This window comes from Lepus europaeus, chromosome 1 (assembly GCF_033115175.1).
Source record: "Lepus europaeus isolate LE1 chromosome 1, mLepTim1.pri, whole genome shotgun sequence".
Classification (NCBI taxonomy): Eukaryota; Metazoa; Chordata; class Mammalia; order Lagomorpha; family Leporidae; genus Lepus; species Lepus europaeus.
The window spans coordinates 111,702,552-111,721,917 of record NC_084827.1 but is presented as its reverse complement, the minus strand read 5'-3'; the positions used below and the strand labels follow the sequence as shown (position 1 = coordinate 111,721,917).

The 19,366-nt window shown below is 45.3% G+C and overlaps 1 protein-coding gene across 1 annotated transcript in view; it reads right to left on the bottom strand.

Moving 5' to 3' along the window:
• Nucleotides 1–10,457, bottom strand: part of NOSTRIN (nitric oxide synthase trafficking) — a 60,926-nt gene extending 50,469 nt beyond the window's left edge. Inside the window, exon 1 of the mRNA XM_062200264.1 lies at nucleotides 10,415–10,457. Within this exon, the coding sequence (XP_062056248.1) occupies nucleotides 10,415–10,441 (27 nt within the window). The 5' untranslated portion in view covers nucleotides 10,442–10,457. The remainder of the gene's footprint in view (nucleotides 1–10,414) is intronic.
• Nucleotides 10,458–19,366: the final 8,909 nt, after the last annotated feature.

Genomic DNA, 19,366 nt, shown 5'->3' with positions numbered 1-19,366 from the left:
CATTGATGACCACAGATTTTCAAGTGCCCACATGGACAGGGCTAGTGTCAGTTGATTCTGCAGCTTTTTCTGACACAGAGCAGGTGAACTAGATGATGAAGCATTCCCCCCCCCCACACACATTCTCATTGTTTCCAACTGGGAGGTACAACAGCAGATTGCATTTTTCAAAAGATATTTTACTACATAAGAGGACTAAAATCCATGGAGCAAATGCCACATTGGCTCTTTGTGCAAAGAGTCAACCTCTACCAGTGCTTCAATGTCTCCGGCATTCCATTGGAGACCATGCTGAGAAAGGGAAAGGGAAGGGCACTCACACTTACTGAGTCCCCACTGTGTGCCAGGCGCATTCACATACAGGAACAACCCCCCCCCCCCGCCCCCCTGGAAGCCTGCTGTAGCACTGTGTGTATGGTGCTAGCATAGTAGTAAACAGAGAACCTGGGACCACAGAGCAGGACGAACCTAAAGACGTGACCTGAGCCAAGTCCCTACATTTGGGGTCGCAACAATAAAATACCTACAATATGGTAACAATCTTAGATATACTAAACTCTTCCATCTTCACACAGCGACTTATCTGTCCTCCTAATGTAATAAAGAAAGCTGTGATATTTGGCAACCGAGCTTTTCTAATTTATATTCCCCATAAAATTAACTTACCTTCTAGGAATGATATAAAGCTATTAAGACCTCCTTCCTCTCCTTGCAGGTACACTGGGGAAATGTTTCACTTTTTTTCCAACTTAATATTTTATTTATTATTTTGAGATGGCATATTTTTAGTTTACATTACAGCCAAAGGTTTAACGCTTCACTAAATAAAGAGTTCAACAAATAAGCAGCAAAAAGACCAACCGAAAAATAGGCAAGGGCTATAAACAATAATCAAATGAAAAGATGTTCAACTTCACTCGTATAAAGTAAATTTTAAAATAGACATAAAATCATTAAAACTGTAGTAGTATATAATTTTTTAACAATTTGGTACAGATTTAAAACCAAGTTCAAGAAAATTCTGTATTTTCAGTAAAACTGATATACACAGGCATTCCATTCTTCTTTTGTTTTGGATTTATTTTTAATTTTAGCTCCCACAAATGAGGAAGAACTGCAGAATTTGTTTTCTGTGTCTGGCTTATTTAATTCAACACAATGTCCTCCAGGTCCAGCCATTTTGAGGCAACTGGTAGAATTTCATTTTTTTATAGCTGAATATAGTCCATAATACACACACACACACACATTTCTTTACCCATTCTTCTGATGATCAACACCTTAGTTGATTCCATATTTTGGCTATTGTAAACAGTGCTGCTATAAACATGGTGGTGCAGGTATCTCTTTGGATACAATGTGTTGATGTCTTTTGGGTATATATCCAGTAGTGGGTTTGCTAGATCATATGACCAGTCTATTTCTGTTTTTTAAAGAAATCTTCATACTGTTTTCCACAGTGGCTACACTAACTTACATTCCCATCAACAGTGTAAAGGAGTTCCCCTTTCTCCACACCTTCTTGGAGAGTATTTTAAATTGGTAGAAGTCCGCAGTAAAGAACTTATTTAGCTCCGTTGTTTACTCCCGTGTTACCTACATTTTCCATAAGCCTTTTATTTCCTTCCCATAACACCTAATAGCATCCCACAAAACAAAGCATACCTGGGTGTCACAGAGGAAAATCCATAAATACTTAGCAGGATACATGCTGCTAGCATGGGGTAATTTCTCCGCCTCCCTCGCTCTCAGGTAAATAGATTTGTGACCAAATGCTGTCCAAAGAGATGTAGGTTGAAGATTTGCATGGGGTTTTGGTGATGGTGTCTTCTTCCTCTTCCCTGCCTTCTGCACTTGGAAATGGCTGCTGATGTCAAAAAGTGATACTGAGGCTGGACACCCTGCACTTAGATTATACTCACAGAGGAGAAAAGAGCCTAGGTCCGGTGGCTATAGAGACAAGACCTCAGTCCTCTACTTTTGGACTTACTTTATGTGTGAGAGAGAGACAGTGAACTTTATTTATTTTTTAAAGATTTGTTTATTTGAAAAGCAGAGTTACAGTGAGGGAGAGGGACGGGGAGAAGTAGAGACAGAAAGAGAGGGAGAGGGAGAGGGAGAGAGAGAGAAAGAGAGAGAATCTCCTACCCACTGGTTCACTCCCCAAATGGCCACAATGGCAGGGGCTAGGTTAGGCTGAAACCAGGAGCCAAGAGCTTCTTCTGGGTCTCCCATGTGGGTGCAGGGGCCCAAGCACTTGGGTCATCTTCTATTGCTTTCTCAGGCACATTTAGCAGGGAGTTGGATCAGAAGAAGAGCAGCTGAGACTTGAACTTGTGCCCATAGGGGAAGCCGGCACTGTAGGCGGTGGCTTTACCTGCTATGTCACAGTGCTGGCCCCTAGATATTTCTAAATAAGTAAAATAAGAAAACCACAGGACTTACAGAGAAAATCACAGAATAAGATTCAAACAAATGAGAAGACTTACAACATTGCTTAAATGGGAAGCCTAAATACCATTAAAAGTCAATTTCCCCAAATTTATATATATGCACTACAATTCCAATTAAGATCCCAACAGGAATTTTTAAAAATTGTAATTAAATGAATGCTTATATAGGAGAATAAATGCCCAAGAATAGCCAAGGAAATTATAAGAAAAAGACTACTGTTTAAAAAGACAACAAACAGAATGTGTCTTATTTCTATAGTGTAATGTGTAATATTTCTATAGTTTTTGGTAGTAAGCACATAATGTGTGTCATTAATTTCTGTATCATGACTATTTTATGAAACAAAAGTATTTCACAATTTAAAACAAAGATTAAAAGACTGTTCATCTGCATATGAAAGATTCCAAAATAAGAATGTCTTCTTAAAGTAGGGGCCAATGCTGTGGCGTTGCCTTGGTTTGAAGCATGGCTGCTGCACTTCTGATCCAGCTCTCTGCTATGCCTGGGAAAGCAGTAGAAGATGGCACGGAGTCATTGGGCCCCTGCACCGGTGGAGGAGACCTGGAAGAAGCTCCTGGCTCCTGACTTCAGGTTGGCGCAGCTCCGGCTGTTGCAGCCATTTGAGGAATGAACCAGCAGATGGAGGACTTCTCTCTGTCTCTCTTTCTCTGTCTCTGTCTCTCTGTAACTCTGACTTTCAAGTAAATAAGTTAATCTCTTTTTAAAAATTACTGTATGCGTAGGGGCGGGTGTTTGATGCCAGTTGGGATGCCCATATTCCCCAGCGGAGTGCAACCTGACTCCTTTCCTGATCCCAGCTTCCTCCTAATGTGCACCCTTGGGAGGCAGCAGGTGATGTTCACAATGATTGGGTCCTCACCACCCATGTAGGAGACTCAGATTGAATCTTGGCTCCTGGCTGCAGCCTGGCCTAGCCCTAGCTGTTGACTCTCTCTCTGCCTCTAGCCGTGTAACTCTGCCTTTCAAATAAATAAATAAGTCTTTTTAAAAAAGAACTATCTAGCTATATTATACTGTATGAATTTATATATTGTCCTTTCAGTTTCTCTCTCCAGCCCACAGCCAAGCAGAAAACTAACGACTCAAAACAAACAAACAAACAAACAAACAAAATACCCACAAGGCCATGGGCAAGAGAGAAAAGTACAGATGTAAATGTGTAGTCAGTGTTTCTGCTCTCACACACTCAGGCTAGGGCTGGGGTTGCGAGAAGACAAAGTGGAGAGGTAGATCGGAGAGTTTTGCAATCTTCAGAGTGGGAACAAGGAAAAGAAACTCCACCAGGAGAGCCAGGAGTGGAAGAGATTGGGAGATGAAATGTCCTAAGGGAAGGGCCCCCGCAGTCCACGTCACCTGAAGGCGACGCATTCATAAACGCTAAAGCAGACCCCAGAGAATATCTAGTTTGCACACAACATCCTGAGAGAGAGTAGGGGGCTTTGGATAACTGGTGTGAAGGTAGGGGCATGCAGGCAAATCTTGTCCTCTGCCTAAGTGAGACCTCTCTAGGTGCTTGGGCTGCAGGGGCTGCTGTAGTTCCCAAATTTAGGAAGCCATTGCTCCCTAAGATCCGGGCTTGGCTTTGCCTCAAGGGGACTAGGTTTAGTAAGCAGACCACCCTGGCCGGCGCTGCGGCTCAATAGGCTAATCCTCCGCCTGCGGCGCTGTTACCCCGGGGTTCTAGTCCTGGTTGGGGTGCCAGATTCTGTCCCGGTTGCTCCTCTTCCAGTCCAGCTCTCTGCTGTGGTCCGGGAGTGCAGTGGAGGATGGCCCAAGTGCTTGGGCCCTGCACCTGCACGGGAGACCAGGAGAAAGCACCTGGCTCCTGGCTTCAGATGGTGCAGCGCGCTGGCCATAGCGACCATTTTGGGGGTGAACCTGTCTGTATCTCTCACAGTCTAACTCTGCCTGTCAAAAAAAAAAAAAAAAAAAGCAGACCACCCTGAAAGTGTAAACCAGGGACTGAGACCTCAGTTGCCTGGTTGGCTGTGGTGCAGAGTGTGCTTGTCTTCCCAAAGGCATTCAAGTTCAACTTTCTAAAGTAAGGAGTGGCTCAATCCATGCACCGTTTATGACTTCAATTGACCCTGGGGCTGCCTAGATTTTGCAAGACGGTCTTCTGCCATTTAATAGACAATTATCTTGACTTTTTCACATACACAGGAAACATTTGCACTAGAACAGTATGGTAAATGGATGAAGTTGCTCCAGGCAGAGGCAACTGACCCATGGCTCTACCACCCTCCAGCCACCTCTGCCAGTTCAAGGCCTGAGTGGGTCCCTGCTAACCCATTCTTTAAACTCCAGGATGCTCACTACCACTCCTCAATACATTAGGTTGTTGCTAATTTAGTGATAAGGGAGGAATGTTGGGCTTATCACAGCAATGGAGAGAATCTTTACCTTTGATCCTCTGTTCAGTGTGCTGGAAACTCCCCCAGCAAACCCTGATCCTGACTAAGATAAAGGTGACATCAATAAATAATAGCATTGCTAACAATATTTCCATGATTTTGCTTAACTCCGTATTTGCAATCAGTGTTTCTGCGCCTTTCTTCAAGTACCAGCTACTCAGACTTGAAAACCCCAAAATAGACTTTCCTGAATGCTAAAGCAGACCCTAGAGAATATCTAACCCAGCACACGTGTGTGTGGTATGTGTGTGTGTGTCATGTAATCAGAAACTCTCGGACCATTTCTGTTTTCTGTGAGGGAGTGAAACATCTTGGCCTCGACTTTTTCTTCCTTGTTTCTATCTCTCAACTCCTCCCCAGCCCCTGGCAAGGAAGGGGTTCTGGAGCACAGTTTGATTTACAGCTATGGCTCAAAGAGCTAAAGGCAACCTCATCAGGCAGAGACAGAGCTGGGATTAGAAATATTAGGTAAGCAAATCAATTAAAGAGCCCATCAGAACGCAGTCTGTTTATAGATGGCTAATCAGTATAATTGCACTAAGCTTGGTAAGAGTAACCTCCACATGTGACAAGCAGTACAGATGTCTGCTCAATGTCACCAAGAAGCACAAGCAGAAAGGTTTGCTTTGGTTGGAGCCATGGGAAAGGTGAATTTTTGGTGTTCTTTTCCTGCCCATTGTGCTTTTGAAAACTCCATCTCATACCAAACATTCACGCTAGGAAGAATCCAATATTGATTGTACATCTCAAGATGAATTAATGTTAATATATTGCTTCTGTCTAGGACCATTAATAGCTAGGGGGAGAAATGCTATGGTATTCCCTCCTCTTGAAGGGGCTTTCAGGCTGGTGGTGGAATAGTTGGGAATTTTCTGAGTCTCTAAAAAATTTTCTCACATAGAAAACTGGTCTACAAGGACATTTGTTGTCAGGTCATTGGACAACATTTCTATACAGCACTAAGGCAAACTCTGCTGTATTAATATTGCCATTACAAAAAGTAATCTAGGCAATCGACACATGAAATGCCCAGATAGATGACTTAAAAACAATATAAAATGTTTATGTCAAGCTTGACCTGGATGTTCATTCTGGCTTTCATAGTTTAAATGATTAAGAAGCTTAAATTATTCTAGACAAATCTATTATTTGTAGATGGTAGTATGAATTTTTTTGATAAGAATAATTCTCATAATGCTAAATTAGCAATGATTTATTGTTAAATTTAATTGAATGCACTCTTGTTGGATGCCTTTCCTGTACCAGGCACAGATTTCATGGGAATTCTGATTCATTGGGAGGGCTATTTTAAAACATACCCCTCTAATTAAGGGATTATGTGTATTTAGTAGTCATCTGTGTAATATTTGGAATCCCCATGGCAGGTGGTAATAGATTATGTGATACAGAACTTTACACACATAGTCTGCATCCTGCGTGAGTGCTGGCTCAAGTTCCAGCTGCTTCACCTCCTCCCAGCTCCCTACTAATGCACCTTGGAAAGCATGGAAGATGGCCTGTGTCCTTCGGCCCCTGCCACCCACATGGGAGACCTGGATGAAGCTCCTGGCTCCTAGGTTTGACCTAGCCCAGCCCTGGCTGTTGAGGCCATTTGGGGAGTGGGCCAGCAGATGGAAGACCTCTCTCTCTCTCTTTCTCTCCCTAACTCTGACTTTCAAATAAGTACATGAATAAATCTTTAATAAATAAATACATAAAGCATAGTCGACCCTGCCCTCTCTTCCTCTAACCTTTCAGACTTGGAAACCGAGGTCCAGGAAGTGTGGAATGGCATGTGACACAGCTCACTGATGCGCCCTGGGGTACTGTGGGCCCCATGGAGCCACGCAGGACATAGTCTAACTCTTTCTGTATCTGCTGGAGTCCCTCAGGAACCACGAACCGTGACTCACCATCTTCTGAGTTAGTGCCAGTCACCATCTGGTCACCCGGGCACCTGAGCCAGGTCACTAATCTGAGAAGCCTGGCGCTGCTTCCATATCTGATGCCAGGCCAGAAGAGGCTGACTGTACAGCCCTAGAGGCTCGCTGTGACAGGTCCCCTTACCTGCATACTGCACAGTACAGAAAAATCAAAACCTGGTTCTAGCTTGTTGTTGCTCTCGATTTCTGGCAGGTTGCTTCCTCAGTTGTTGTTGTTGTTGTTGTTGTTGTTGTTTTTAAGATTGGATTCTTTGGGATACTCCAATTCTACTTCCTTGTACAAGGATTTGAGGATGATGCCCCATCGCATATTTTGAGGTTTAGAAGCTCAGCTCTTAGGCATCAAATCCAGAGCCAGCTCTTTTCCTTGTCAAAACCAGAACCTCAAGAAATCTTCCTCAGCAAGTCCTGAGACTCTCGGATTAGTTAAAACCCTGCATAGCATCTAGGCAATCTTTGCACTAACCTGGGGACATTAATTTGCAAATTGACATTACCCTGGCTTTTTGAGGTTAAAGGCCCAGCTATCAGTATATTTTGTCCAGTTAGCAAAGAGATTTAAGTGCTTGTTTTCCTTTGTACTAGGGATTGCTTCCATGAAATTTCTTTCACTTGGAATAACATTTTTAAATGTATGAAATAAAATAACACAAAATTACAAAGGAAATGAATTATATTAATATATATTTATAGAAATATATTTTTAAAATTATGACATTATGTGTGTCTTTTTATTAACACACTAAATAACAAGTGTTGAGAATTGCCAAAATTTCTATGTTGGGCTGAATATAAACAATAATTTTAGATATCTGCAACAATTGTAATGCTATATAAAAATATGTGTAGTTTAGGCCAGCGCCGTAGCTCAACAGGCTAATCCTCCGCCTAGCGGCGCCGGCACACCAGGTTCTAGTCCCGGTCGGGGCACTGATCCTGTCCCGGTTGCCCCTCTTCCAGGCCAGCTCTCTGCTGTGGCCAGGGAGTGCAGTGGAGGATGGCACAAGTGCTTGGACCCTGCACCCCATGGGAGACCAGGAGAAGCACCTGGCTCCTGCCATCAGATCAGCGTGGTGCGCCGGCCACAGCACGCCAATCGCGGCGGCCATTGGAGGACAGTGAGAGAGAGACAGAGAGAAAGGTTTTCCTTTACCGTTGGTTCACCCTCCAATGGCCGCTGCGGCTGGCACGCTGAGGCCAGCGCACCGCGCTGATCCTATGGCAGGAGCCAGGTGCTTCTCCTGGTCTCCCATGGGGTGCAGGACCCAAGCACTTGGGCCATCCTCCACTGCACTCCCTGGCCACAACAGAGAGCTGGCCTGGAAGAGGGGCAACCGGGACAGGATCAGTGCCTTGGGCCCCTGCACCCGCGTGGGAGACCTGAAAGAAGCTCCAGGCTTCAGATCAGCACAGCTCCGGTTGTGGAGGCCATCTGGAGAGTGAACCAGTGGATGGAAGACCTCTGCCTCTCTGAAACTCTGCCTTTCAAATAAATAAATAAATCTTTTTAAAAAATGAATTTAAATAGAGATGTGTTTCCCATTGATTGAAGCTCATGCAACTCAGTGAGTCCCATACATGTAGACCAGGTTGAGAATTATAGTTCAGCTAAGACTTTATGTATTGTGTTTTGTGCAACCCCATGGACTCATGGAATGGACATTTTGCAGGGAGTTGAAGCGTTGGGTTCTTTTATAAGACTATTGAGTGTTTCATGAAGCTTTCACTTGCAATCCTCCCCTTGTTTTATTATATACTCAAACTTCAGCCTCATCTTCACACAGCATTGTTCTCTCAGTACAAGTCAGGACTGTACCAGGAAATCAACTTGATTTGGAGATGAAACAATTGCAAATAAATAAATATTCTGTGACTTTTAGAAGATTTAAAAACCCAGGCTGAAGGGATATCCGCCTCCTTTTGACTCCCGGATACGCCTGTAGAGATGACCTTGAGAGCAGCGGACAAGGACAAGGGTCCCTGGGACAATGGCTCAGCCTAGGGCAAGGGACTAGTCAGCACAGCAGGGGCGCAGCCCTCACCGACACAGTGTTGTGGTGATGTGCTGCCTTGGGGCTGTACAAAGGTCCTGATCTGAAGACTGACAAACAGACGCTGGGCTTCCAGTTCCTCTTCTTCCCTTCCTCTCTCCCCAGTTCCTTCCCTCCTTCTCTTTGTCTCTCACCCGCACACACATTCTTTCACTGAATCCTAGTCTCAGTGCCCCTCTTCCGGTCTAATGCCCCTGTCTTTCATCTTTGGTGACTATTGGTGCCAATTTCGCCTCCATTTATCCCACCCCTGTGCCACCCTCCAGTCCCTACGCACTACAATGACATCATCCAGGTATTGGTGTTGGGGCCCGAGAAGATTTCACAGTTTAGTGAGGACCAGACTCAAAGAGAGTAAGAAGATAAGCAAACAGAGAGATAAACTCTAAAAGAGACATTTCTGAAAAGTTGTACACGATTACAGAGGAGAGAAGACTGAGTTCGAGGTAATCTAAAAATTTCACTTCTAGATCTATAAACAATCATATTGTTGGAATTTGTTGCCACTAAATATTTTCGCAAATTATTTTATATTTAAAAAGTAGTACTGGGCCAAGCTGGTTGCTATGTTTTATCATTAAAATTATTGCTCATATGTGAGTTCATCTCTTTCAGCTTACATGATCCTTGAGCTCAGTTTGTAGAGTAGCAGCTATAATTCCATTTTGTCTAATCATGTGCTTTCCTTATCCATTGAATAAATAAAAGGAAACCAATAATCGTCTGTTGATCTTTTGCTTTGCGGCTGTATTACACTTTCACTTGTCTACCTCGCCAGTTTGTTCTTTTTTTTTTTTTTTCAATTTTCTTTTAAAAACCATGAAGGACAACTGCAACCCCTTGCCTCTGATGTCATAAATTTTAGTTATTGGGGCGAGAAATTGGTGATTCCTAACTACTTCGTTTCCAAAGCTAGTATCTCCCTGCTCTTGCTTCTGGTTCCCTGAATGGCATCTCTGCTCACGCTGCTAACCACTTCACAACGGCTTTGGACTTTTGGTCAACCTTGTGTTTTGGAAATGCTCCTAGGACTGGAGTAAACATGCTGGTGAGCCAGTCTGAGAGGCACCAAGGGCTGGGTAGAGTGGCGAGTCTGTCTTCCTTTAGGACTTGCAGTCCTTGACTCAAACAACACGGGAAACAAAAACATTCCTCCTTAGCTTCATTCTCAGAGCCAAACACTGGCTGATGACATTCTGTGGGTTTTTGTGTCTGTCTCCTACGTGATATTGGCACCACTGGTGTGTGCCTTAACAATGTTTTCTAAACAGCCTCCATCTGGATCCAAATACAATGCCATACTCGCTCAAATGTTTTCCAAGTATATGGAATGAAAGGTGACAATTACCTGTCTTGTCGATTCTTAGAAAAAGGCCCTGCTACATACTGAACCAAAGAAAATCCAAGCTGTCGTGCCACAGCCAGTACCTAAACGTGCTTGGTTTCTGAGCGTCTCAGATCCATTCATGTCCATATCTACCCCCAGCCTGCCTCTCACACACAGACACACAGATCGCACCAAGTTACTCACCGAACAGTCTGCCAGTGGGTCCCGCATGTTGGAGTGGTTTTTGTTCCTGTCTTCCTACCTCCAATCCAGCATTCTGAACTCAGTAATCAAGGCTGGGTGGGGCCCGCACTTCCGGGATTCAAAGGCTCAGCATACGTCAGTCCTTGTCAAACATACCAAGGAGGAAGTCCCAGCCCTGGACTTTCATCCAGTTTGTTTCCTGAAAAAGCAAAGAAGTTCTCTGGGCCAAAAGAGCCAGCGGGAGATGGTGAGAAGGACTTCTGTAAATACTGGGAGGGGGTGGGACACTCAGTCCTGAACACAGTGGCCCTGAGAGCAGGCCCAGGGAGCGTAAGGTGTCCCAGTAAGTCTGGCCCTCAGTATCACAGGGCGGGGGATTCACAGTCTCTCAACTCGCTGTGCTAACCATGTTGTGTGTCTTCTGCATGTATTTTACTATTCACTGACATCGTGGGGTCCATGGATCCAGACAGAGGCTGCCTCTCTCAGTGTTACTTAACTCCTAGAGAAAGAAGTGTGCCTGTGGGCCCACTTTTGATAAGAAGGTACTGCAAAAGTCTCTGAGAAAATGGACCTAAAGGATACGCTTATTTTGGGGCAAAAAATATTTTGAAATTCATGATTTTTTTCATAATATGCATTTCCATGGACTTTTTAAAAGACCCATCATGTGCATGGACTTAAAATTTAGTTTTGCAGAACTGACATTGTAGTGTAGGTGAAGCCTCCACCTGCAATGTTGGCAAGCCATATGGATGCTGGATTGAGATCCAGCTGCTCCACTTCTGATCCAGCTTCCTGCTAATGTGCCTGGGAGAGCAGCAGAGGATGGCCCAAGTACTTGGGCCACTGTACCCATGTGGGAGACCCAGAGGAAGCTCTGATCTCTTAGCTTTGGGCTGGCCCAGCCCTGGCTGTTGCAGCCTTTTGGGGAGTGAATCAGCAGATGGAAGACCTCTCTTTCCTCTCTCTGTAATTCTGCCTTTCAAATAAATAAAAATAAATTTTAAGAACTTAAAAATTTATTTTTGTGCAAAATAAAGTTATCCTTTTTTTAAAAAAAATTATTTATGCATTTGAAAAGCAGACTTACAAAGAGAGAGAGAAGAGACGGTCAGAGAGAGAGATTTTCATCCACTGGTTCACTCCCCAAATGGCCACAACAACTGGGGCTAGACCAGACAGAAAGCAGGAGTGGGGAGCTTCTGTGGTCTTCCCATGTGGGTGCAGGGGCCCAAGCACTTGAACCCCATCTTCTGCTGCTTTCCCAGGCACATTAGCAGGGAGCTGGATCAGAAGTGAGCTGCTGAGCCTTGAACCGGTGCCCATATGGGATACTGGCTCTGCTGACCACTGTGCCACGACATTCCCCATCCCCCAAAATTATCCTTTATTTTCACTCTTCTAGCAGTTTTTTGAAGTATCCTCATATGCAACGCAACCAGTCAGAGCCCAAAGCCCCAACCACCTCCCTTAATTCATACACCAAATCAATATCCTGCTGCCCTGTCAATCCCAGGCCCAGTATTGAACTAGGGACCTATACCTCTAGAGCTTTCACTATACAATGCCCTGAGACGGCTATGAGGAAGCAAGGCATGCATTAACTGCCTCTCTAGGCCTAACTCAATCTGATCCTCACTCATTACCCAACAGGACCAAAAGGCTAAGCTAGCAACTGGAGACAGATTTGCCTATGTTCAACTTCATTTTTCATCATTCCAAAGTATAGAAAGAACCAGAAATCAGCCAGCAGCAACCTTTATTTAATTATTTATTTCTAAAAAAGATTTATTTGTTTATTTGAAAATCAGAGTTACACAGAGAGAGAAGGAGAAGCGGGGTGGCGGGGGAGGGAGAGAGAGAGAGAGAGAAAGAGAGGTCTTCTATCTGCTGGTTCACTCCCCAGTTGGCTGCAATGGCTGGAGCTGTGCCGATCAAAGCCAGGAGCCAGGAGCTTCTTCCAGGTCTCCCATGTGGGTGCAGGGGCCGAAGGACTTGGGCCACCCTCACTGCTTTCTCAGGCCATAGCAGAGGGCTGGATTGGAAGAGGAGAAACCAGGATTCGAATTAGTGCCCATATGGGATGCCAGCACTGCAAGTGGCAGCTTTGCCTGCTATAGCACAGCTCCAGCCCGAATAGCAACTTTTAAAAAATGTAATTGAGATACACACAGAGAGAGAGAAAGAGAGAGAGAGAGAGAGAGAGAGAGAGAGGCGGTAGAGAAAACTTCCATCTGCCTGTTCACTCCCCAAATGCCTGCAACAGCATGATGAGCTAGGGCCAGAACCAAGAGCCAGGATCTCCATCCAGATCTCCCACATGGGTGGCAAAAACACAGTTACTTGAGCTACTACCATTGCCTCCCAGGGTTTGCATTGACAGGATATGTAGTCAGGAGCTGGATCTGGTAGTTGAACTCAGGCTCTCTGATATGAGACATGAATGCATATACCACTAGGCCAAAGGCCTGCTCCATTCTTTTCTTTATTTCAGAGAGGGGAGAGGAAGAGGAAGAGGGAGAGAGAGAGAGAGAAAGAGAGAGAGAAAAAGAGCACTCACATCTATTGGTTCATTCTTCAAATGTTTGCAACACCCAATGGGCTAAAACTAGGACCTGGGAACTCAGTTCAGTTCTACCATGTGAGTGTGTGAGTGGCAAGAACCCAATCACTGTGGCCGTCACCACTGTGCATTACCTGGTGGTTTTTCCCGTTTCTCCTGAGCTTTCTCATGCAAAAGCAGGTCATTTACCCATCTCGGCTGATCTTGGCTGGGGTTGGCAGAGCAGCTTTTTGTGCTCTGCTGGACACACGGCTGGCTGCGGGCTGGCTGTTGGCTAGTGGTCCACCCCAGCTATTCCCCAGATATGGGAGAGGAGCCAGGAGAATAAGTGAAAGAGCTTAAGGTCTTCTAAGGTGCAGGCTTGGAACTGACACATCATCATTCCAGCCACCATGGGCCAGGCCAGACTCAGGGAGGTGGGTTGAGATTCCACCCCTGAATGGGAGGAGCTAATATCTCAAGGCCAAGGGCAGAGACAGAGAGCAGAGAACTCGGATTTGTTTCACCTTCCGTCTACTACAATGGCGGGTCAATATTTGTTCTTGAGTGACCGGAGAGATAAATCAGAGAGGACTCAGGAGGGGTGGCTGGTGTTTGTCTGCTTCCCTGTTTCTCGAATCCAGCCTGGAGACCAGGTTGTAAAGAGGAAGAGGGAGAGAAACAAGAAGAGCCGAAGTCTTGAGGGGTTTGGAAGAGGGACGCTCTCACACCCAGCCTAGATGCTCTCTGCTGAAGAACGCAGGAGAGCGGAGCAGAGCCGGCTTCTCTGTTGGCTGCAGCAGCCGCTGAGGCTGGGGAGGCACCTTGACAAGGAGGTCAGAGCAGGTCAAGGTGAGTGAGCTTGTCCTTTCACATGGAGAATTCCCTGAGCCCTTGATTTCCACACGTGACCCACAGAGACCTTGGTGGGAGGGGAGAGGAAAGGGCTGAGTCCCTCTGATCAAGGGAGGCAAAAAGCCGGGCAGCTTTGCCAGTCACGTTCCTGCGGCTTCCCGGCAGCTGCAGGTGGGTGAGAACTGTCTATGCAGGGAAGCCTCTCAGCAAGGGGGGCCTGCACCGCTCGGGTTACCCAAAGGTTAGACGCCAAGGCCTCCCTGGGTCCTAGTCCACAGACGTGCCTGCAGTCAGTTGTTCCTGCCGCAGGTTCCTCCTTGGGCTTCTCTCCGGCTCAGCCTTGCACTTTGACCTCCCAGGTCATCGGCTTCTGGCTTCCGGCATGGCCTCTCTGCAGAAAGAAAACCGGAAATGGAATTGCTCTGGGCCTGGCCTGGAAGCCACTGCCCTGGACTCCATCTGTCACACTTTGTGCTGCCTCTAGGGAGAGTCAACAACGTTGGTTCACATTTATTAAATTCTCCTAAACAAATATCAAGTGTTGGTAAGTTGGGAACAAACAGTGGCCCAAATGTGAAGAGCCTAATTCAATACTTGCCTTGGAAGTTTCTTTTTGCTTTTAATATTTGTTTATTTGTTCAAAGGCAGAGAGAGGTCAGCGCCACGGCTCACTTGGCTAATCCTCCGCCTGCCGCGCCGGCACCCTGGGTTCTGGTCCCGGTTGGGGCGCCAGATTCTGTCCCGGTTGCTCCTCTTCCAGTCCAGCTCTCTGCTGTGGCCCAGGAAGGCAGTGGAGGATGGCCCAAGTGCTTGGGCCCTGCACCCACATGGGAGACCAGAAGGAAGCCCCTGGCTCCTGGCTTCAGATCGGCGCGGCACGCCGGCCATAGCGGCCATTTGAGGGGTGAACCAACGGAAGGAAGACCTTTCTCTCTATCTCTCTCTCACTCTCTAACTCTGCCTGTCAAATAAACAAATACAAGATTATTAAAAAACAAAAACAAATGTAACTTATTTAATCATCATAGCAGCCATTTGAGATAGGTATGTATGATTTTGAATTTTGAAATACATGTAGGGAAACTGGTCTCACGGGGACTCATCTGACTGCAGTACATCCATGTTTACTTACCCTGCTCTCCTGTCACTCAGCCCAGACAATAGGTGCTAACTGTCCAAAAGCTAAGGCTGGAGTAGCAAACATTTAGTTCTGTGCAGTAACGTAAACAGGTTGAAAAGTAATAAGTTCGGTGCCTATAAAGAGAAAAAGATCTAGGCTCATAAGCAGGCAGACTTCAGCACATCTCTGAAGGCTGGGCTTGTGGAGGAGTCTGACTTTCTAGCTCCTCCTGATCTCTTTTGTTTTTGTTTTTAGACTTCAAGACATTTTTTTACTTTCCTTCTGACATCGTCAATCTTGGCTTATGTCATTATTATGAGTGGTTAATCTGCATGATTTTAACATCTGAAATAAACCATGTATTGATTTAGAATAAGAAAATACAAGTAAAGTTTTATTTATCTATTTGAATGGCAGAGAAGCAGGCACACCCACACCCATGGAGAGAGAATCACTAGTTTATTCCCCCAAATATCTTCCATAGCTGGGAAGCTGGGGCTGGGTTAGCTTGAAGATGGCAACTGGGTCTTCCACATGGGTGACAGGGACCCAACTACCTTAGCCGTCACCTCTGCCTCCCAGCCTGTGCATTAGCAGGAAGCTGGCATCAGAAGAGGAGCCTGGCCGGATTCTATCCCGGTTGCCCCTCTTCCAGGCCAGCTCTCTGCTATGGCCCGGGAAGGCAGTGGAGGATGGCCCAAGTGCTTGGGCCCTGCACCCGCATGGGAGACCAGGAGAAGCACCTGGCTCCTGCCTTCGGATCAGCATGATGCGCTGGCCGCAGCAGCCATTGGAGGGTGAACCAACGGCAAAAAGGAAGACCTTTCTCTCTGTCTCTCTCTCACTATCCACTCTGCCTGTCAAAAAAAAAAAATCTTAAAAAAAAAAAAAGAAGAGGAGCCTGAACTTGAACTCAGGCACTCTGGGGTGGGAGGCAGGAGTCCCCAGCAGTGTCTTAACTGCTATTCCAAACACCCACACCCCTCCTCCTAAATTCTTAAAGGATAACAATTATGCTAATTTTAATTTTTATATTTTGAAAGATTTCTTTATTTGAAAGAGTTTAGAGAAAGAGGGAGAAAGAGAGAAAGAGGTCTTCCATCCACTGGTTCACTCACCAAAAGGCCACAATAGCCAGGGCTGGGCCAAGCTAAAGCCAAGAGCCAAAAGCTTCATCTGGGTCTCCGACATGGGTGCTGGGGCCCAAGGACTTGAACCATCTCTGCTGCTTTTCCAGGTGCATTAGTAGGGAGCTGGATTGGAAGTGGAGCAGCCGGGACTGAACGCAGGCACTGCAGGTGGCAGCTTAATCTGTTACACCACAGCCCCAGCCCCATTTTTAATTTTTTTAAATCAGTTTCTCTTTCAACTCCATTTTCCATGAACTTTTTAAAAATTTTATTTATTTGAAAGACAGAGATAGAGAGAGAGAGGGAAAGAGAGAGAGAGTTTTCCATTCTGCTGGTTCACTCCCCAAATGACTGCAATGGCCAGAGCTGAGCTGATCTGAAGCCAGGAGCCAGGAGCTTCTTCTGGGTCTCCCACGAAGGTACAAGGGCCCAGGGACCTGGGTCATCTTCTACTGCTTTCCTAGGCCATAGCAGAGAGCTGGATAGGAAGTAGAGCAGCCGGGACTCAAACTGGTGTCCTTATGAGATGCCGGTGCTGCAGGCTGGGGCTTCAACCTGCTGAGCCTCAGCGCTGCCACCCCTCCCCCCCCAATTTTAATTATTTAATAAGAACTGATAGATGGTCTCAGTGCACCTTGTTATTTCATACCTCCAGGACCCTTCTGTCTTTATATTGGCCCTGCCAACATGTATTCATCTCCGAAATGCAGCTTGTGTCCCTTTTCCAAGATAAAGAACACTTTGTGTTTGCGGCCATCCTTTGCACACACCTGTTTCGAGTCATTTATCCGTTGGTGGTGAGACTAATTAGTGTAGAGGTCTGCCTCCCACACTGCTCAATGAGCTCCTTCCAGCTTAGCACCCAGAGCGAAGTAAATGTTCAATAAGGCATTGCATTCATTTGATTGAATTAAATGCTGAGAAACTGACCCCATTAGCAAGCTGCCCTTCACAGGCAAGGCAGGAAATATTCCCCATGGGCGGCCCTGTATCCTTAGCTATTAGGAAGCAGAGTTGGAAACAGTGAAGAGAAGAACTTGTTGTCTTCTGGCAGGAACTCTGAAATGGGACATGGCTCAGAGCCCTCGGAAGCCTCTGGCACTGAGTCACAGTGGCCTTGACAAGCAGGAAGCTGAGAAGCAGGCAGCAACGATCCCCAGGGGCCACTTAGAGAACTTTCTTGGAGATGTGTTGGTTCAAAAGATATAAACGGATGAAGTAAGGAGAGTCTTGGGACCCAAAATAAAATCTGAGTGCCCTAGGGTTAAGAACAAGCTTGGGCAAGCTGGAGTTCTAAAATGAGGCGAGTTCAGAAAAGTTTGCCGAGAACATCTAAGAGAGTTTTCACTATGTTCACAGCAAGCTGAAGGTGAAGCGACAGCACCTGGGCTACATTCGGGCGGCTGGCCTACTGTTACCCATGCCAGAGCGAGCTGCAGGGCTCAGCCAAGATGGTGGGTTCCAGGCGCCAGGGGGTCAGGCAGAGCGGCTGGCACATGACTCCCTGGACCTGCTGCCACAGAGGTGCCATATCTTGACATATCATCCCAAAGCCAACCCCTACTTCTGATGCCCTTGGCCTGTTTATGCTTACAGAGGAGCAGTTATGTCTGTCACCGTTTTGGGCACGTGAGAGCCAGGGACAGTGCTTACAATATATGACATCCCTCCCACTAGTCACTCTCAGAGCGAAGTGTAGAAGCAATCGCATTCTGATTAAATCACTTCTTATTTTAGTTTCTGGTTTCTGCAGTGATTAGTTTTCTTAATTTGCATATGTAACCGAAGCTGAAAGATAGATTTCTAAAACCTTGCCTGAATGCATATATACATATATATATATAATTATTACCTTGTCTAAAGCCTCAGTATGGAAAAAAAACTTCTATCTGGTTTAGAACTCCTAATGGCTGTTTTGAAGTGTAGCAAAGCAGTAGGGGCCCACACTGATACTGTTACTGTTAATAGCTGATCTAATTTGTAGCACCTTAGGTAACTTTTATGCTCAGTGTGTACTAATTACATTGTGGGTTTGTAAATTGTACAAAATAAGCATTTTACCTCTTACCATTTCATAAAAATTACCTAACTTTAAAATCTGAATCCAGATGGCCATAATTAACTTTCTTAATGTGTACAAACAGCCTGGTTGGTATTCAGAGTACTAGTGTTTAATGTTTATTATGCATGCCCAAGTTTCATATATATTAATTTTAAAACTCCTGGTGTTAATGGAGAAGAAAAATCAAATAGACGGATTTACATAAAACAAAGTAGCATAAATTTACTTTTCCCCAATAAGCCCTAGGGAGTGATGACTAATGGATGACTAATTAGCAGCCGAATCATCCCGCAGCTGTGATTTATGGCTCTAACTACCAAAAGTAACACATAAGAACAAGGAATTTCACAAATGCAGGTTTGCCCACATGACATTATCTCTTCATTTGATCCTCTATATTAATATTCATGTGCCATCATTTACTTTTTCTGAACTTACCTATGATCAGTCTCATAGATCTCAATTAAAATGTGCATTGGAGTGTCTGGTACAGAGTTTTTCTTGTCTCCAGGGTAAATTATGAGTTTGGCATTTTTGCATTTGTAAATCAAGTGCCACCTACAGGATTTATTTGCCTTTTCTACCTTGGTCCTTTCTCTACTTTATAAATCACTGCTTTCTATTGGTTTCCTATAAATCATTGCCAGGTTCTGGAGGTAGAATCTTGGAGAGAAAACAAAGCACTCCAAGGGTTCTTTGCTGACTCCTGCAGCAGAACTGAGGCGCTGGGGCTGGGTGTGGGCAAGGGAGAGGGTGTGACTCTGTACTCTATTTCTTTTTCCACTTTTGGGATTTTGTATGCATTACCTACTCAAAAAATATATTTTTTTAAAAAAAAATCTTTATATAAAAAGGAGAAATAAAGAGAAAGAGAGGGAGCAAGCGAGTTCGATTGTCCATCCACTGGTTCATTTCCCAAATGGTTACAACAATTGGCCTGGACCCAAGATTCAATCTGAGTCTCCTACATGGGTGGTAAGGACCCAATCATTGTGAACATCACCTGCTGCCTCCCAAGGCTGCACATTAGCAGGAAGCTGGCATCAGGAAAGCAGTCAGGTTGCACTCCGCTGGGGAATATGGGCATCCCAACTGGCATCAAACACCTGCCCCTAAGCATACAGTAGGCTTTTTTTTTTTTTAATTTTTTTTTTTTTTAAATTTTAACAGAGAGGCAGAGGCAGAGAGAGAGAGAGTCTTCCATCTGCTGGTTCACTCCTCAAATGGTTGCAATGGCCAG